The sequence below is a fragment of the Thamnophis sirtalis genome, unplaced genomic scaffold, assembly GCF_051295495.1.
Source record: "Thamnophis sirtalis isolate CommonGarterSnake01/CBP01778 unplaced genomic scaffold, rThaSir2_p1.2 scaffold_10, whole genome shotgun sequence".
Lineage (NCBI taxonomy): Eukaryota > Metazoa > Chordata > Lepidosauria > Squamata > Natricidae > Thamnophis > Thamnophis sirtalis.
In genome coordinates, this window is record NW_028261390.1 from 37,510,936 (window position 1) to 37,531,815 (window position 20,880).

The 20,880-nt window shown below is 38.1% G+C and overlaps 2 protein-coding genes across 7 annotated transcripts in view; one reads left to right on the forward strand and one right to left on the reverse strand.

The window, feature by feature from the left end:
- The window catches only part of MFSD8 (major facilitator superfamily domain containing 8), a 27,281-nt gene continuing 6,401 nt past the window's right edge, over window positions 1–20,880 (forward strand). For 2 of the 4 annotated variants that reach the window (XM_087724393.1, XM_087724395.1), the window contains exons 1-11: window positions 1–248; window positions 2,167–2,258; window positions 3,795–3,838; window positions 5,896–6,136; window positions 7,319–7,432; window positions 7,991–8,135; window positions 9,913–9,971; window positions 10,947–11,055; window positions 14,137–14,271; window positions 14,515–14,618; window positions 14,702–14,958. In XM_087724393.1, coding sequence (XP_087580519.1) covers window positions 172–248; window positions 2,167–2,258; window positions 3,795–3,838; window positions 5,896–6,136; window positions 7,319–7,432; window positions 7,991–8,135; window positions 9,913–9,971; window positions 10,947–11,055; window positions 14,137–14,271; window positions 14,515–14,618; window positions 14,702–14,958 — 1,377 coding nt within the window. In that variant the 5' untranslated portion in view covers window positions 1–171. Of the gene's footprint in view, window positions 249–2,166; window positions 2,259–3,794; window positions 3,839–5,895; window positions 6,137–7,318; window positions 7,433–7,990; window positions 8,136–9,912; window positions 9,972–10,946; window positions 11,056–14,136; window positions 14,272–14,514; window positions 14,619–14,701; window positions 14,959–15,917; window positions 18,550–20,880 lie in introns of those variants that run through there. The other 2 variants (XM_087724392.1, XM_087724394.1) reach the window with 2 other exon arrangements.
- PLK4 (polo like kinase 4) overlaps window positions 19,044–20,880 on the reverse strand; it is a 26,709-nt gene continuing 24,872 nt past the window's right edge. For all 3 annotated transcript variants that reach the window (XM_014063048.2, XM_014063047.2, XM_014063049.2), the window contains one exon: window positions 19,044–19,522. In XM_014063048.2, the coding sequence (XP_013918523.2) occupies window positions 19,423–19,522 (100 nt within the window). In that variant the 3' untranslated portion in view covers window positions 19,044–19,422. The remainder of the gene's footprint in view (window positions 19,523–20,880) is intronic.

Genomic DNA, 20,880 nt, shown 5'->3' on the forward strand with positions numbered 1-20,880 from the left:
CTTGCTTTATTGTGTTTGCTGTTTGGCCACGTGACAGTCGCCTCTCTCCTTGTCCCGGAAGAAAGCAGAGGCGAGGCTTCAGGTGCTCCCGCGCCTTCGCCAGACGGAGCATATAGGGTGGTTGGCTCTACGTTTGTCAGAGGTTGAAACTCGGAGGTTTCGAAGTTGGCCATGGCTGCTGCTGTTGTTCTGGAGCCCGCCAGTGAGGACTGGGAGCAGCCTCTTTTGAACGGAGACGGAGACGAAAGGTGCACAGGGGCCACCGCGCTCGGGTCTTATTTGCCAGGGGCGCCTTTTCGGTCTGAATGAGCGGGGAATGGGGGGGGGAGGGATCCACTTGGACTCCAGAAGCGATGGAGTCAAATCCTCTGTATCTGCAACTCAAGTTATCTCACGATGAAAATGCTGAGAATTGTAGTATAAATCAATTAAACTTCCTCGTAAGCTGCTCGCCTTGGTGCTTAAGGAGGCCTGCAGTAATCGGTGCTAGTGAAATTAGTTTTGAATCTTAGATTACAATACGAGTTGCAAAATAGCTACATGAATATAAGAAACCAAAACAACTGATGGTGATATCCCAGCGGCGGTAAAATCGGTGATGCTTGTTTAATATAAATGATACAGGTATTTGTATTTATGTGTAATGTGTTTTATTAGTGTTGTATATCAGATTGCGGGACATCTAGGCTAAATAAATACAGCTGTGTTAAAACAATTTAATAGATTTTTGACCTACTGTCTGTTGCATTGTTAATAAAATATGTATGAAGGGCAGCCAAGTTTGTTTATTGATAAGGCACAGTAGGTGTTTTTGCATATTTTTAAAGTATGTGTGTGTACTTGAAACAGACACTTTAATTATTTTTAATATTTCAGGTCTGTTTGAGTTTTTAGAATATTGTATGATGGGTCTCCAACCTTGACCCCTTGAAGACTTGTGGACTTCAACTCCCAGAATGACTGGCTGAGGAATTCTGGGAACTCAAGTCTGCAAGTCTTAAAGTTGCAAGGTTAGAGACCTCTGCTTTATGGTAATATTGAATAGTGATTATTATGGTGTTTATTGCATAACATTGTTTGAGTGTATTAAAGTGTTTTTTTTTAGTTTTTTTTCCCAAAAGGGAAACTTGATTAATATTAGGGAGAAAGACTAGTGTGGCACCTTAAATGCCTGACAGTTCAAGCCCTCCTGTGACCCTTACCTTCTTAAAGCACAGTAGATGCCAGTGCAAAATAGAGGGGAGTTATGATTCCTGATTTTGCAAATACTTTTGTGTATATAACCTAAGGTTGTATTTATGTATTTATCTTTAATAAGTTTATAAAATCATCCATCTTACAAATTGTGACTGGGTCATGATCTTGTTTCATACAGAGAATTCTTGCAAATTGTATGCCAACATTTCTTGCCCTGGCCTACATCAAAGGGGTTGACATCAGTGTTAAAAGTCTCTTTAATTTCTTTGTTTCCTCCTGACAAAGTTATTGCCTGCTCCCTCCTTAACACACCAGAACCTCAACACCCACATTCTTCCTCCAGGTCAAAGGACCCCATATCACCTCCAGATAATGTAGCAATTTTTCTGTAATGCATTTGCCCAGCATTCAGTGCCCTCATCCCAGATACCCAGTTGCTTCCCCTCTCATGCAAACATCATACAAATATGTCAGCTCACTTTGTTCTCAGCTGGGATAGCTGGAGGTCTAAATATGACTAGGGAGAGGAACTGACATTTACATTCCAATCAGCACTATCTTCTAAACCAGTGGGTTTCAAACCTTCCTAATGCTGCGACCCTTTAATACAGTTCCTCATGTGGTGGTGACCATAAAATTATTTTATGTTTTCTGTATTTTTTCAAAAAATATGTTTTGTCTTAGGCAATCCCTGTGAAAGGGTCATTCGACCCCCAAAGGGGTCCCGACCCACAGGTTGAGAACCACTGCTCTAAACTTGCTGTATTTAATTGTTGTAAAATAGAATGGGGCATTGCCAATATATGATGACATGCATCAGAGAATGATTTCAATCATACAAAGACAGGAATAAATGACTAAATGTAAATATAACATACAGTTCTAACACTTTAGTTAGAATTTGTTGAAGAAGGATTAATATTTGACACGTTAACATTAATCTCAATATTGCAATATTGTTTATTACAGATCTAAGGATGTTATGGAAACATTGCAACAATACAAGAGCCGGTGGAGATCCATTCGAATAATGTATCTCACAATGTTCTTCAGCAGTGTTGGTTTGTAAAATTTGCTAACCAGTCATCAGTGTTTTAATATAACACTGTTTCTTGTTACTTCATGGATATTAATTAAAATATTGTACAGAAATTCCTTATATTGCAAACTTTTATTTAATTGGGGGGAGGCTCATTTGTAAGTTCATACTCTGTAGTATGTACTATTTAACAAAAACAAAATAATATTAGACAATAGCATTATAAACTAGCACCAAAGGAAGAACAACTGTCACAATAAGCAAATTCAGGAACTTGTTCATAAATGTGTAGGGAGCAGGTAGAATTAAGCCTAGCTGAAGTAAATGTTCACCAGCAGAATCAACAGCATGGTTCTATTTCCAGTATGTCCTGTGGTCATAGGGAGGTAATGCAACAGAGTATCTGTTGTAACATATAGACTATGTAGTTCGTAGCACATTGGAATCTGACGGGTAGATATTCCCCTATTTTCCTCACTTTAAAAAAAAAGGTCAGTGTTCATAAACTGTCCAATGTAGTTACCTTGACTTTTTCTTAATATTGTGGTTGTGGTAAATGGTATGAATTGTAGATTTCTGGATCATCTTGTATAATGGATGATAAATAATGAAGACTTTTGTCTTTCATTAAAAAAAACTGAATAAATGTATACAATATATTAAAAGGTTTTCACAGTGATATAGTTCCCTATAAGCAGTTCCTCATATGCACCTTCTACTGATGTTCCTCTTTCTTGAAGGTAGATATTTTAGGAAGATACATACAGTATTCATTTCTGTTGTTAAACTATACCGTATTTTTCAAAGTATAAGACGCACCTTTTTCCCTAAAAAAAGAGGCTGAAAGTCTGGGTGTGTCTTATATACTGAATACAGCATTTTTTACCTCCTGAAACCCTGTCCCCTTCACCAAAATGGCCGTGCATAGCTTGTAGGAGGCTTTCAGAGAGTTTCTGGTGGCTGGGGAGAGCAGAAATGAGCAAAAAACAGGTCATTTTTTTGCTCAATTCCCCCCCCCCCAAGCTCCCAGGAGCACTCTATAAGCTTCCTAAAGGTTATCCATGCCCTTTTTTTTGGCAAAAAACGGGCCCATTTTTACATAAAATAGACCGTTTTTTTGCTTGTCGTCCCCCCCCCCCCCCCGGAGCACTCTACAAGCCTCCTAAGGGCTATTCATGCCCTTTTTTTTGGAAAAGAAATGGGCCCGTTTTCACAACAAACAGGCCGTTTTTGGGAGGTTTGCAGAGTGCAAAAACTTTTTCTTAAAATTTGCCTCTTCAAAACCTTGGTGTGTCTTATACTCCGAAAAATAACCTAGTGTCGTTGGATAACATATAGCTTAGTTATAGATAGTTAAATTTTCTTAGAAATATCATTAAAGTTTGCAAGATAAGATTAAACATTACATCTAAAATTATTTGCAGTTTTTGAACGTTTTCTTTTTCCAAAGTAATTTTGTGTTTTTTGTATGGAATTCCATAATTTTATTTCTCTGGATATGATCAGTAGATGGCAAAAAAGTACAAGAGAAAAATAACTAAAGTATTTTATGTTGCAGGTTTCTCTATTGTCATTATGTCAATATGGCCCTATCTTCAACAGGTTTGTGAATCACCTACATTTTTATTTGCATGATGTTAACTTAGGCATCTGACAGTTGCAGTGGTATGATGTTGTGATTAAAGCAGCAAGCTGCGGTAGAAGCTAGGATACTGTGAGTTCTGTCCTGCTCTCAGCAATAAGCAACTGAATGACCTTGGGCCACTCCTCTTTCAACTGTAGGAAGGAAGCATTGGCAAACCATTTCAAAAAACATTACCAAGAAAACTGCAGAGACTTGTCCAGGCAGTTGCCAGGAATTCACAGTGATTTGAAGTATCGAATAATAAAGTAATGCTATGAGTTCATTCAGCCAAATGAAAAGATAATTATTTACAGAAAACATACAAAAGATCATTATATTAACTTTAGTGTTTTTGTGGGGAGCATGGGCAAATAATTTGCAGTGTCCAAATTGCTGTTTTCTATTTCAAATATTGAAGAAGAAAGGCTGGAATAGACAAAGGATTGTAAGTTTTGGCTTCGGGGTTGGTGGAGACTTAGAAGAGAGTTTTATGAGTTTTTGCCCCTGGAGTGGAGAAAGCAGTTCTTATTAATATCAGGATTTAGGATCACGTTTACAGGCCTTCAAATTTATATAAAGATTCACTGTTTTAGTCTGGCTTTCATGATAGTTGTTTTAGCGTACGTTATGTCTTACTCTCTTTTGTTTTAGTGTATGTAAAATTAAATTTCCATAAACTGGGAAGGGTAGTATAGAAATAAAGTGGCATTTTAAGGATGTATGTATATATATGTATATATGTATATATATATGTATATTTTCCCATCTTTCCCCTCTACTAATGAAATAGCTTTAAATGAGGGGAATAAATTGCAATTATTTCCTGGTTTTACATGGAGATTTATGGTTCTGATTTGATTTTTTAAAAATCCAGATTATGGAGGGAGAATTGTATGCTGCTTAGAGTTATTACAATGGCCTGTAGGCCTTATCAATCAAATAAATCTTTTCAAAAAATTACATTATTTTACATAATAAACATAGTCCTTGATTTATGACCACAATTCAGCCCAAAACTTCTGTTGCTAAGCAAGACAGTCATGTGAGTTTTGCCCCATTTTATGACCTTTCTTAGCACAGTTGTTAAGTGAATCACTGCAATTGTTAAGTTAGTAACACGGTTAAGTGAATCTGTCTTCCCAATGATTTTGCTTTTCAAGAAGATTGTAAAAGGTGATCACATGACCCCGGGACACAGCAACCATCATAATTATTTTCTGGAGAAATATAAGATGGTAAGATATAGGAAAGCTTAGCTTTTAGTGTAATGGTGCAGTGTTGAGTTACAGCAAAATTAAGGAGGACCAGCTTCATAAATTGCAGAGATTCATCTTATGGAAAAGAGGAACAGCTAGAATAGAAACGTACTGAAGTGCAACAGTTTAGGTGTCAGACTAGGATATGGAGGATCAGGCTCAAGTCCAGTGTCAGTTATGGAAGCTGTTTGGGTGACTTTGAGCCAATCAATATCCTCACCCTAACCTATTCTAGAGAATTGAAGTTTTGATTGCGATTTTAAAGTTCTGGAACAAAAGATGTTTATAAATCTAAGTAATAAAGAAAAAGAGGAAAGTGCATGACACCAACCCTTCAAAATATTTTTTGTCATTGATTCTTTTCCAACTGTACCAACCACTCAATGATATATAAATTATTCAGTAACTATTCATGTATAATTTGGAATGTGTATTCTTATAGTGATGCTGCTAAAAATACTATTTTTGTAACTATAATAATGTGGGAGGGTAGTCTTCCCACATAGACTAATTTTAAATTTAAACTTCAGTCTGTTTCCATGCTAGTTTAACAGTGTTATTCCATGTTATTAATAAGCTTAATTTACCAACTAATAGTCTGCAAGATTTAATATATAAATGCTGGATCCTCTAATTTAACCTTGTAATTAAAAATGTTCTCTTCATTAACATTCACCTATATTTTAGTAGCATAATATCTCTTAGAATTGAATATTTTAAATTACGGTGTCCTATTTATTAATAAAATATTGTTGAAAATGTGTTTATGATTTCCATAGATAGATAAAACGGCAGATCCAAGTTTTCTGGGCTGGATTATTGCTTCATACAGCATTGGTCAGATGATAGCTTCTCCATTCTTTGGAATGTGGTCTAATTGCAGGCCAAGAAGAGAACCACTTGTGGTTTCAACTGCTATTTCAGTAGCTGCCAATTTCCTCTATGCTTATGTCCATTTGCCCCCTTCACAGAACAAATACTACATGCTAGCTGCTCGAGCATTGGTGGGGTTTGGTGCAGGTAATTTGAGAAATATTTAAAGTAATGTTTGCTAGATTTGTAGCTACATGTATTTAAGGCAATTCAACTATTTGTTAGAGAAATCAAAATCTCAGGCCCTTGAAATCCCTTCTTCCCCCACAAGTTGGCACTCAGAACATCTTGAGTAAAAGTAAAATCCTGCTGATTGTTTCAACATATAGATTGAAAGATTTTCCCAGAATCCTTCTTACTAAGATGAGTTGAGACTCTAGAAAGAGTGCAGAGAAAAGCAACAAAGATGATTAGGGGACTGGAGGCTAAAACATATGAAGAACAGTTGTGGGAATTGGGGATGTCTAGTTTAATGAAAAGAAGTACTAGGAGAGACATGATAGCAGTGTTCCAATATCTCAGGGGTTGCCACAAAGAAGAGGGAGTCAAACTATTCTCCAAAGCACCTGAGGGTAGAACAAGAAGCAATGGGTTCAAACTAATCATGGAGAGAAGAAGCAACTTAGAAGTGAGGAGAAATTTCCTGACAGAACAATTAATCAATGGAACAGCTTGCCTCCAGACATTGTGAATGCTCCAACATTGGGAGTTTTTAAGAAGATGTTGGATAACCATTTGTTTGAAGTGGTGTAAGTTTTCCTGCCAAAGCAGGGGGTTGGACTAGAAGACCTCCAAGGTCCCTTCCAACTCTGTTATTCTATTCTATTCTAATGTTTGTGCCATGTCTTTCTGTAGGATTAGAGAGTCTCCTAAGTTGAGTTACCACAAAGTACAGTATTCTAATAGACTAATCAGAGTAATAAAGATTCCCCAAGATATCAGCCTAAAAGTACTATCAGTAGTCATATTAATTTTAGGGATTTTTCTCATATGAAGAAAATTACAGTTGCTCAAAGGTGTAATTTACTCCTTTAATTCACACCTGAGAGATGCTATGAAATAATTATTCCTGATTAATTTCAAGTTTCTAAAAGATTTTCTCAAGTTCATTGATATTTCTGACTAATTGATTTTAAGATAAAAGTTCTTTTGCATCTTTTTAGTTATTTCGGTATTAATGAGACCTATTAAAATAGATTTGGTGAGCAGACAAAAGACCAAGATTTGGTCTATACTGTTGAGCTTTTAACTACCTTATGCATATGATTAAAAATAGATATGCACCTTAGATTTTCCAAATAAACACTGTTTTGCTTTGTTTTGTTTTAGGAAATGTAGCAGTAGTTCGTTCATATATTGCTGGTGCCACCTCTCTTACTGAAAGAACTAATGCCATGGCAAACACTAGTGCTTGCCAAGCAGTGGGATTCATACTGGGACCAGGTACAAGCTTACATTGTATTCTCATTTTCTTCAAGTGATTCATTAATTAGTTGCAGGAGAATATTTTTTTAATCTATGTGTACATATTTAAACTTTAATTTGTTATATAAAAACAGTAATAGTACAGGACTATTTATAAATGGGGCTTGAGTTTTAAGGAACAGAATGTGATCCCAATTTGACTTCAGACTCCAATTTTAATTTAGTTTTTATAGACAGTTTATTGATAAATAAAATTTGAAGCAGTGCATGTCAAGAAAAAATACTAATGCAAACTACTAAAAGAACCATGCAACTTATTTGGATTTTTTTTATCAGAAGTTGAACACTTTACTAATTTATTCTTTTTTCCATTTAGTTAATACATTAGATTTTTAGCTGATATATATATATATATATATGTGTGTGTGTGTGTGTGTGTGTGTGTGTGTGTGTGTGTGTTTGTGCTGATAAATAAATAAAGGGAGACTATAAAAAAAACACAAATATAACAAAGGCAACAGCATCAAGAATATTTACTGTTAAAATCCAGTTGTATAAACTTACATTTTCTATTAGTTTTTCAGACTCTCTTTTCACTTATTGGGGAAAAAGGAATCTCATGGAAAACAATTTATCTTCAGTTGAACATGTACACAGTTCCAGTTTTATTTGGAAGTCTTCTAGGAATTATTAATATTGTTCTGATAATTGCTGTATTTAGGTAATTGGAAATTTAAAAATTTGTCAATGTTTATAAGAAAGGTCTTTTAATTTATACATAAAATCTCTGTTCTTCTTAGTCCATTTAGTTTCTTTAGTTCTTATTATGAACCAAGAAAAAAACCAAAAAGAGTAATTTGTGGGTTTTGCAGTTGTTTTTACTATTTCTTGATCAATAATACTGCAGTAGATCTTTGTTTGATAAGTTTATTCAATCTTACCGCGTTTCCACCAAAATAAGACAAGGTCTTATTTTCTTTTGACCCCCCCAAAATATTGATTGGGTCTTATTATCAGGGGGACTTATTGTTTTGGGGTTGCCGGGTGGCTACTCTCTTGTGTACGGGCGCCCAAAGAGCCAGGCACAGCCTCAGGGGTAAACGGCTGTGTTGCGCTGTCGCAGCAGCGCAACATACCAACCATGAGGGGACCACACTCATGAGCAGCCACCCGGCAATCCCCCTTTTCAGCAGGGCAGAGCGCCATTCACTGACCCAGTGATATCCCAAAGCCACTAAGCCGCATGGTACTCTGCTCTCCCCCCCCCAGCTCCCGCGGCTTGACGCATTTGGGATACCCTTAGGTCAGCGCATGGTGCTCTTCCCAGCTGGAAAGTGAAGTTGCGTGAGCACCTGTTCCGTCCCAGCTGGTGTGCCTCCCAACCTCACCATGCCCTGGCCAGCTCTCCCTGCAGGGCTAGTGTGCCGCTGCCGTGGTGGCGCTCCGAGCATAACCTATTCTTCGGCTTCCAAACTCTGGAGATCTGCAGCTGAGTCTTTCAGCCGTTACCGCTCTGGGAGTACGCTCTATGGTTGTGGGCTGGCTGAGGCAGAGCGTACTACCAGAGCGTACAACCATAGAGTGTATTCCCAGACTGGCAACTTCCGGAAGACTCAACATCCTACCTCCCTGCTTTGGAAGCCGCAGAAAAGCCATGTGGCGGGGGCACTCTCTACAAAGAGAGTTAGGCAAGAGCATTGTGAGGCTGGGAGGTGCACGAGCGGGGAGCGGAAAAGCCACTCGCGCCACCCCCTGTCTCCAGCCATGCAGAGCCCCATTCACTGACCTAGGGGCATTCTGAAGGCGGGAGCCAGAGGGCGGGAGCCAGAGGGCGGCGAACAGGTGCTCATGTGGTTTGGCGATACCCCTAGGTCAGTGAATGGCGCTGTGCCCGGCTGGAAAGGGGAGTTGCCAGGCGGCTACTCGTGAGCGTGGTCTCCTCATGGCTGCTGTGTAGTGCTGCTGTGATAGCGCAACACAGCGGTTTGACGCTGTGGCTGTGCCCGACTCTTCGGGAGCCCGCTCACAAGAGAGCAAACACCTGGCAACCAGTTGGGCACAACACCGCTCATCGACCTAGTGGTATCCAAAAGGCACCAAGCAATGCAAGGCTTTGCCCCCCCCCCCACTCCGTTCTTACGGCTTGGCGCCTTCGGGATACCACTAGGTCGGTGAGTGGTGCTCTGCCTGGCTGGGGGGGTGGTTGTCCAGGGGGCTTATTTTCGGGAGTGGGCTTACATTTTTGCCCACCCGAAAAATGTGGCATGGTCTTATTATCAGGACATGTTGTATTTTTGGGGAAACACGATATTAATGAGTCTAATTCTCTAAAATAATATACAAGTGCTTCTATTCTATTCTCAACATTTATACAGAGTGCTTATAGGGCTTTATCCATAAAACAAGATAAGTTGCATAATTGAATTAACAAAGAATTGTGCCGAATAACATTGTTTTAACACAAAACTCTCAATTATACATAATCTCTTAATTTTTAGAGAGCATCATGTAGATGATACGGGACGACCACAAAATTGCATTAATACTGAAACTGAAGGTAATTTGAAATATATTTTGATAAACTTGCTAACATAGGTAGGAATAGTGTCAAATGTGTGAAGGATGTGGGTGATAGCTTTTGGGATATATGTCTCAAGTCTGAGCAATTAACTGCAACTTCAGATCAAATTTATTAGATTCAGTGGTTCACAAGCACACGCTAATGATTGCAATTTGTCATGGATGGGAATATATCTGCAGTAATGAATTCCTGTGTCAGTGTTATTACAATGCAATTTCTAGATAAATACTAATATCTAAATATATAAGATCCTACTGGAAAGTATGAAGGCATCGTAAAGTATCAAATTCTAAACAGAAATTTAAAGTAATGAAATGCTGCAAAAAGTGAGCAATGTACTGTACCTGATCTTTCTAGACCCCTATATATTCTTAATGAAAGAAAAATCTTTCTGTCCAATTTGGAAATAACTATTTACCATATTTTTGGAGTATAAAATGCACAAGAGTGTCAGACGCATCAAGATTTTAAAGAGATAAATTTAAAAAATTAGTTTTTGCACTCTGCAGACCTCCCAAGCCTTTTTGTGAAAAACGGAGCATGCAGAGAGTTTGAGAGGCCTGCAAAGTGCTGCTTTGCACTTTGGGGCAAAAATGAGCAAAAAATGCCCCATTTTTTGCCAAAAAAGGGCATGCATGGCCTTTAGGAGGCTTGTAGAGTGCTACTCGGGACTGGAGGGGGGGGAGCAAAAAGAAGCAAAAATGGCCCGTTTTTTGCAAAAAAAGGAGAGGCATGCATATGTTTAGGAGGATTGTAGAGTATGCCTGGGGGCTTATACTTAGCTATACCTTTCTGTCTTGTTCTGTCATTAAAGGGGGCTAAGGGAGTTTGCATATCCTTTATGTCCATAAATCATGCATATTTCATGAACTAAGATTTTCTCAAAATAATTGCATCTATATCGATGCTATGTATGTCTTTATTTTATCAGTTACCTTTTTTTAAAAACAGAAAATAATGAAGTGGTTCAAGATAATCAGCGATACATTGACCATGTGGCTGTGGTATCAACAAACTTTCTTTTCTTTGTTATCCTATTTATTTTTGCAGTTTTTGAAACGTAAGTATTTGGATTTTTAAAATAATCTTTCTTACATTTCTACATAATTTTGTGAATAAAGTTTGCTGCAACATTTCCTACAATAGCTTTTTCTTATTACCATAACAGATTTAATACATCCAGACATACATGAATTATCGCTACCAGCCATCGTACTTGGGGTGTTATTTATTTATTTATATCTCACCTTTATTACTTTTTACATATAACTCATATACAGTATATACAACACACCTTTCTCCTATTTTCTCCCACAACAATCCTGTCAGGTGGGTCACCCAACTGGCTGACTTGGCTAAAATGGAACTTGAACTTATGGTTTCCTGATTTCTAGCCTGTATGTGTGTATATAATGAAATTAATTTAATGTTCAGAATTCAGAATAAATCACAAGTTGAGTTTTTAAGAGAAAATTTCACAGAAGGCTAACACATGTGTTATCACGGAGAAATTTATCAAGCATATACTTTAGAAAATAATTTATAGTCCAACTGGATAAATGGCAAGTCTCTCATAAAATCATGTTTGGTATGTAATAACATAATTCATACATACTGTATTCAACTATATTGTCATACATTTTCACCCACTGAGTTCCATATCCTCGGAGGGGTTGGTGAGTTGGGACTGGGCGGCTGGTCTCTTTACTGCTGCCGCTGACGTCCCTCCCCCCCCCTCTTTCTCCATCGCGGCCACCACTGCTGCGGACTTTTGCTTTGTCCATACTCCGGCTGCTGTGATCCTGACTTCTTAAAACATCAAGTCGCCTTTCCGTTACTATCTACCGCTGCCACCCGCTACCTTCTTGGGCCTGCCTTTTTGGGACGACGTGGGCTTGGCTTTTGGTGGCGCGTTTCTCCGGTCGCCCTCGCCCTCTTGCCGCCCCCGCCCTCGTCCTCAGGGATTTTTCTTCTTATCATCTTACTTGGGCAGCAGATGCCGAGGGAGGGTCTTAGTCAGATTTGCTGGGATGAGTTCGAGTTTGTCACCCCTGAGGAAGTGGACAAGGCCATGGGAGCAATGAGTTCCTACACCTGTTTATTGGACCCGTGCCCCTCCTGGCTGGTTTCAACCAGCAGGGAGGTAACACGAGGCTGGCTCCAGAGGATTACGAATGCTTCTTTACAGGAGGGGTCTTTCCCGCAGCCACTTAAGGAAGCGGTGGTAAGACCCCTCCTTAAGAAGCCTTCCCTGGACCCAGCTATTCTTAAGAACTATCGTCCTGTCTCCAACCTTCCTTTTTTGGGAAAGGTTGTTGAGAAGGTGGTGGCACTTCAACTCCGATGGACCTTGAATGAAGCAGATTATCTAGATTCCTTTCAGTCTGGCTTCAGGCCTGGATACAGCACAGAAACCGCTTTGGTCGCACTGACTGATGATCTCTGGCGGGCCAGGGATAGAGGACATTCCTCTTTCCTGGTACTTCTTGACCTCTTAGCGGCTTTTGATACCATCAACCATGGTATCCTTCTGCGACGGTTAGAGGAGGTGGGGGTGGGAGGCACCGTTCTATGGTGGGTCTCCTCTTACCTCTCTGACAGGTCGCAGTCGGTGTTGGTTGGGCAACAAAGGTCGACCCCTAGGCCCCTTAAATGTGGTGTGCTGCAGGGTTTGGTCTTATCCCCCCTCCTATTTAACATCTACATGAAGCCGCTGGGTAGATCATTTGACAGCACTGGGTTAAGTATCATCAGTACGTTGATGATACACAATTATATCTCTCTGCCCCGTAGCATGATGTGCCGGTGCCTGGAGGCTGTTAGGATTTGGATGGGGGTAAACAAACTCGCGCTCAATCTGGACAAGACTGAGTGGCTATGGATGTTCCCCCCGAAGGACAGCCCAGATAGTCCATCCTTGATCCTGGGGAGCAAAAACTTACACCCCTCAGAGAGAGCACGCAATTTGGGGGTCCTCCTGACCCTCAGCTGACACTGGAACATCATCTGTCGGCTGTGACCAGGGGAGCGTTTGCCCAGGTTCGCCTGGTGCACCAATTGCGGCCCTACTTGGATCGGGAGGCACTCCAAACTGTCACTCATGCCCTAGTCACCTCAAGGCTGGATTACTGCAACGCGCTCTACATGGGGCTACCCTTGAAAAGCATTCGGAAACTGCAACTAGTCCAGAATGCAGCCACGCGAGCGATATTGGGTGTACCTAGGCACACCCATGTTACACTTATCCTCCGTGAGCTGCACTGGCTACCCATTGGTCTCCGGATGCAATTCAAGGTGTTGGTTATTACCTTTAAAGCCCTACATGGCTTAGGACCAGCATACCTGCGAGACCGCCTACTGCCACATTCCTCCCAGTGGCCGGTAAGATCCCACAGGGTTGGCCTCCTTCGGATGCCATCAGGCAGACAATGTCAGCTGGCAGCTCCCCGGAGGAGAGCCTTCTCTGTGGCTGCCCCGACCCTTTGGAACGAACTACCCCCAGAAATCCGGACCTCACCCACTCTCATGGCCTTCAGAAAAGCTGTCAAGACCTGGCTTTTCCGGCAGGCCTGGGGCTGTTGACCTCATTGTTGAGGTCCAGCCCCGACTGAAATGAATGTATGTGTATCGTTTTAACTTGTCTTATTTTATTTTTACTTTCTTTTATTTTCTTTCTCTTCCCTTCTGTAAGCCGCCCGGAATCCTTTGGGATTGGGCAGCCTATAAATAAAATTAAACTTACAAACTTACATTTCTAATTAATGGATTTTTTTTCTTCACAGTTTTATACAACTATATCAATTTTCTTGCACTTGCTATTTTTCTTTACATACTATATTTTTTGTGAAATGTTAATCATCTATTTCACAGTGTTCTACATAAAATTTTATTATAAAAACATTAATTTGTATTTTAGTCTTGAATTTTTTTTCAAGGACAAATATTTTTTTTAATGATTTTGAATTTGAAACATTTCTATTCGTAGCACTTGATTTTTGTATTATGCTATTAGTACAAATGCTTCATGCAGTTTTTGTTCAGTTTCAGAGTTGTTGGTTACAGTTACGTAGTTGGTGAACATTGAAATTCAGAAAGTTCTCTACTTTATTTAATTTAATATATCTTTTATTGTATGTTTTAGCATAGCTACACCATTAACAATGGATATGTATGCGTGGACCAGAAAAAAAGCAGTGTTTATCAATGGTTTAATTCTTGGTGCTGTTGGCATCGAATCAGTGGCTGTGTTTTTAGCAGTTAAAGAACTTTCTAAAAGGTAATATGTTCAAGTTATACTGTTTCAGTATACTATTTATGTTCACAAAAATCTGATTTCTAAAAAAGGAATAATTCCTAGAATACAAATCGCTGTGTGTAAATGTATTCTCCAATAGTGACAAATTTCTGTAATATCATTGATACTTAAATTATTACGAACAAAGGACTCAAGGTTTGAATATTGAAAATTTTCCTTGGATAAAATATGGGTACTGTAATTTTAGTTTTCATTATTCAACAGGATTGGTGAAGGTGCAATCCTCTATGGAGGTCTAGTCATTATCTTGGTTGGATTCTTTGTTCTGTTACCTTGGGGAAATCAGTTACCTAATATCCAATGGGCAGGTATAAATTTAAAAGTTTGAATTATTTTAATGCCTTTGATGAATACAATTAGCCATATATGGTATTTCTTTGTATGTTTTCAGACATAAGGAACAATTCTACTCCAGGAAAGATCTTTGGTGAAACCTTTACATTTTTGTGGATGTCACAAATTGAATTTTCATCCAATAATACAGCTGAAGCAACAGGATGTCCTAGTATACAATCTTGGTGCAGTTATACTCCAGTAATTCATATGGGCCAGTATATCACTTCTGACATTCTAATAGGATTGGGTTATCCAGCCTGTAATGTGATGTCCTATACTCTATATTCAAAAATTTTAGGGCCTACACCCCAGGTAAGATTTAAATTTAGGTGGATACGTTTTTAAACAGGTTTAATAGTTTTGGAAAACAAGTTGTCAAGTGGTAGATTACTGAGCTTGGAACTCTTTTTTTTGTCATGCTTTGGTTAAGCAATAAAACTACATAGCATCAGTATATTTTATCATCTAGCTCACATGATTGGGTGCAGTACAGCTATGAATTGCTTCCTGTAATAGTGTTGTTTCAGTGGTGTCAAACGCAAGGCCCATGGGCAGATCGAGCCCACAGGGTGCTTAGATCTGGCCTGCAGGCTGCCTTGGAAACAGCGAAGGACTGGCCCACAGTGCTTCTGCCAGCAAAAACAGAACTTGGGAGTCTGTTTTTGCTGGCAGACTGCTTGAACCACCACAGGTGCCCCAGACGAGTGACAAGCTGACCATGCTGTTCCTGGCTCACCCAAGGTCAAACACAACCCTGATGGGGCCCTCAGTGAAATTGAGTTTGACACCCCTGTCTTATTTTATTAAAGATTTTTTTATCCTTTCAGATTATCAAAATTTTTAGTAAAGCTGAGCTACTGAAAGTTTTGTGTATGAGGGACGAGATTTTTTTGGGACAGCAATCATTTTATTAAAAGCTATTATTGCTATCCTATAGGGACCTGGATCTTCCATCAGGCCTTGGGCAGAGGAGTTTCATGAATTTATGAATATGCTACAATCTGTTTTAAATTTTGTATTTCCTTACAGGTTGTTTGATAGTTTGTTTTTTTAATATTATATATTTTTAACTTAGCTTATATGCCACCTCGAGTTGTTTGACAATCAGACCATCTCATAAATCCTAATACTGCTATTGCTATTATTACTAATGATGATGATGGTGGTGGTAGTTTGCTATTGCAAAATTGGGAGAATGATAATAGATTTTGTTTGAATATTTTAGGATTAAAACCTGTCATTAAAACTGAACACAATCTGATTTATTTTAGGGCATTTATATGGGATGGCTAACTGCTTGTGGAAGTGGTGCGCGCATTCTGGGCCCATTATTTGTCAGTCAACTCTACAGTTCCTTAGGACCCCGCTGGGCATTTGGTTTTATCTGTGGAATAGTCATTCTTTCTCTCTTACTACTTGAAGTGGTGTACAAGAGACTTATTGCATTTTCAGTCCGATACGAGAGCCTACAAGAACAGATCTCCTAACTATCTCTGCTCAGTCTTGTTTTACTCTAATCATTTGCTCTTTTCACTATTTTGCATCTTTGGCAGATGGTTTATAGAATTATCATTCACCTAGACTGACAGTATTTCTACCACAAGATTTATATCAGTTTAATACTGGAAATGACAGACTGTGATACAGTAGATGTTATTATTTTGGAGCAGTTTTAAGAAATGACACTAGTTCTAATTATATATACTGGATATGTTTAAAACACATTGATTCTGTGAATCATGTCTTAAATGAAACTCTATTTAAACTGAACTTAAAAAGGCTATTTATTCTAATGAAGTTTTATGAGAATGATTAATGTTTATGCATTTTTATAATTGGTTGGCTTTTTTAAATTGAATGTATTTTAAGTAAAAAATAGCAGAAACATGCTGATATTTTGTTACGCATAATTTATTTTGAGATTTCCCACTCATTCAGTGTATATTTTATATTTAAAAAAATGGTTCAAATAATATCAAGATTAAAAGTAAAAATAAGGAATGTTGATGCAGCACTTGTAACAGAGATAAGCACTGAAACTGGTAGTACACTCCTCAGATTTAATAATTGGAGGATATCTGAGGTTTCCACTATTACACCAAGAATCTTAGTCACTGCTTTCCTGAGCAGTAAAACTTTAACCTATTGTGAAATGCCTTCATTTTATTAAATCTTTAAATGGTAATTGCCCAGTGTTGAAGTTACCTGATTGTGCAACAATGTAACCAAATTGATTTTAGATTTGGCTTGCATAGTTCCATGTCTCATAAGCAGGATTTCCAGATCACAAATCAGAAATCTGGTGATGTCAGATGTTGCTGAGACTCAGGAGAAATGAAAATAGTACGCCCCTTGGTGATGTCACAGAGGTGGGGTTCTGGTTGCACAGCACATCCTTTCACTTATTTGTAGATCACTTATATGACATGTTTGGTAGCAAGATTTTGGATAGGGAAATAGAAAATGGTGAAGTCATAAATTGTTTTGTGTTTGACACAGCTGGTATCAGTTGATTAGGGCCAGAGATGGTATTCAGCAGGTTCTGACCAGTTCTGGAGAACAGGTAGTGGAAATTTTGAGTAGTTCGGAGTACCGGTAAATACCACCTCTGGCTGGCCACGCCCCCATCTATTCTCTGCCTCCTGAGTCCCATCTGATCGGGAGGGAATGGGAATTTTGCAGTAATCTTCCTCTGCCATAGCACCAAGCCACGCCCATACAACCGGTAGTAAAAAAAATCAAATCCCACCATTGTATAGGGCTTTGTGGTTCCAACTAAATACTAAAGTGTGGATATCTGAGCCAAAGTCAAAGATAGCAATGACAGATCAGGAAAGTAGTAGGAAGGGAAGGAAAATATTAGGAAGAATGCATAGTGTGATGGGACATGCCATGTGGACACATCACTATTTATGGTCAAACAGGGAAGGGAATGCATTGGAAGCTGGTGAGGCAGGCCATTATTTGGGGGACTATATTACAATGGAAACTGTGAAAGAGAAGTGTGCCAATCTTGGCTTATTCATTTTATAAAAATCACGCTAATCCCCTGCTTGGTTTTGTTTCATCCAAAACCTGATACAATAACAATACTCAAAGATCAAAGTTTCTGCTGAAGCATAACTCATCCAGAATGGTTTGGCAGAATATGTGTATCTAAAATTTGAAAAAAAAACATTTTCTATTTTGTGCATACCTGTTTCTTTTTGTTTCTGTTTGTCTAAGTCAAAGCATAATCAAATAAAATACATAAAAGTCTTTATATTCTATGTTCTATATATAATATACATGCATATATTCTCATTTCCACATTTTTTCCACTGAACTGTCTACCAGTAGTGAACAATGTAAAAACCAGGACTGTACAATATTTCACGTTTGGTCTCCAATATATGTTTTCCAACATTTTAGAGCAGCTGTCATCCTGGAAAAGAGTGGGATTACTTCAAAATATGGCAGATAGTTACTATTTTAGTGCTTTCTTCCATTCTGAAGCACCATAGAGATTGAAACTAAAGCACTTTATAGCCATAGTAAAAATTCATTTTCCTATTTTTTTTAAAAAATTGTGAAACTATGTATTTTACAGTGATCTTCACAAAGAAGACAATTAATGAATATTAATAGAGAATATTAATGAAAGTCCTAATGCTTCCTGTTTTCACAATGAAGGTTAAAAAAAATAGAGGAGAGTAATGGCAATTAATCCTGTCTGATGTCATTAAATGTGCTGTGCTGTTTCCTCAACATCATAGGATATGGTTGTTTATAAATATATAATAGTTTCTATTATATGTGATGTTTATTTATTGATCAGTTAAATATAATATAGACCTAAACAAGTAAATAATGCCACATAACGGTAACCTCTAGGTAATAAAGTCATATGAAACTGTGATGAAATTTGCCTAATTTATATTTTATTCTCTGACCTGCTTTCTCCTTATTTTGAAATTTTTACAATTGGGACCCGGATTATTGTTTTCTCCAGAACTCTTTCAGTGCTATAGGAGAGGGGTTTCTTTTGTCAGCCCTATTTGCTCTTTTTATATTAGCTTTGACTTCCAATGCAAATAAAGCAAGACAAATACTTCTATTAGCTCAATAACTTTTTTTTACTATATTAGTTCTATTATTCCTGTTGTAACTTTCAATTTCTCTTTAAACTACAATACAAACCTAAATATAGTTTCTAGAAGAAAACCCTCAGGAATGTTTCAGTCACACTAGATTTCTTTCCCAAATTAAATAATACAACACCAGAATCATTATAAACCTGTTGCTTGAGATGCATGTAAGTGTACAAAACGTATGGATTCTACTGTAGATTAGAGTTTTATTAGTAACTAGTATTACTGTGCATACGTAGACATTTGTGTTAAATAAATCAAGGGATCTAAATTATCACTGCATTTATTTTTTAACACTTTTGCAGGGATATTTCATTAAAAAGTTACAAAAATATAAAACAATCATAAAACAATACTTTTCATATCTGAAAATAGCATAAAATACAAAATATTTACAGGCATATATTGCAATAGCAGAGGTGTTTTTTTCTTGAGAGCTGCGGAAACAGAACATGCACATATATACATTTGTGGAGGGAAAACCAAGATGGTTACAGGATTTTCTATAAATTACATGAAATGCAAGTAATTTTTCTTTAATGTTTTAAAAGTAGAACACTTATACATTACTTCCAGTCAGGAAAAACCAGTTTGGGTTTTTTGAGGAAAGTCTACTAGTTATTTAAATTTGTCATACATCGTTTTGTCAGTGGGGGCCAACTGGATTGGTAAACATTACCAGAATGGAAGATAGACAGTGCAACTTTTCTTTGATGAATTCTGGAAGTTTCTCATCTTCTCTATACCTAAGAAGATACCAATATTCCAATTTTAGTCTTTTGGGATAACACTTTTTATTCTACAACGTTCCTGTATGTAAGAGAAGAATCTTACAGTAAGTAAGAACTGCACTGAAGGGACCAAAATTGTAATGAACTCCATTGCAATTTTTGGCTAGGTTTTAGTTTTCAAAACTATATTAAATTGTAGTGCAAACCTAAAATGGTTTGACAATGGATTCCCAACTACATTTCAGTGCAATGGAGGGATAAGAGGCATAAACTATAGTGATGTTTGTCCTCAGCTACAAAGTGGATGGAAATCTCTGAAGCACAAGAGATTGTGCTTTTCCCACTAAATATGCTGAAAGCTGGTGCTTTGCTTTGCAGCAGGTCAGTTTTCTAATTTTCTTTTATTAAAAGTTATTTTTTAAAAATAGGTAAGTTAGAAGAGGATCAAAGTGGAGTCTACAAGCTTTCACCTCTTGTATTAAATATGATGAAAGCTATTACCTCATTAACAAATGAAACCAATGGTCTAATGATTTAAACCACAGTTTCAAACAAAAGATAAGGGATTTAAAAAATTAACAATTGTATGCTATGGTTGTATTTTGCACATACAGAACAAAAATTGGTCAACCATATATAACCTGCACTGTGGACAATAACGTGTGGTTGTGTGTGGTACAAATTCAAAAAACAGGATTGAGTAAATTATGTTAACCATAAATAGATTACATCTTTTTCACATTTCTTCTACATAAATATACTTTAAATACTTGAAGTTCCTAAAATTGATTCCCCAACTGCTGTTTTATGACATTACAAGTTTTTGTTGCTGTATAATGTTAAAACACAACCACTAGATGAACTTGCACATAATTGTAGAACATTGGTTTCTGCACAAGTGTTTATGCAGTTATCCAGCATAGGAGGTAGGGACTCCAGCCCGCCACAGGAAGAGGAAGAAGTCAGGCCTCTCCACTGAGATGAGGGAAATTATAACTCTTGCCATCTCCCAAGGGATTGCGGAAGGCATGAAGCAGAAAAAGGGCAGTAAGGCTGGGACCTCTAAGAAAACGGGTCCCAAATGGGACTGAACACGCCCCGGCATCTCCCAGCGGCTCAACCGCTACGGAGGAGTCCGCCCTACAGGAAGGGGAGGTAGAGGATTTTGAGCTGTCTGAGGATGAGGATCTCTCGCCTGATAAGCCAGCATTCACCGGCCTCTTTAAGCCTTCCCTATTTAAATCAATTCTTCCTAAGGCGAAGGCATCCACGGAATTGGGCTCTATTCCCAAGGGGTCAGCTGCAGGAACCTCTTCCACTAAGGATCACAAGGAGGGTCTGTTTAAGGAGCCACCCTTGGCCCAGGAATCCAT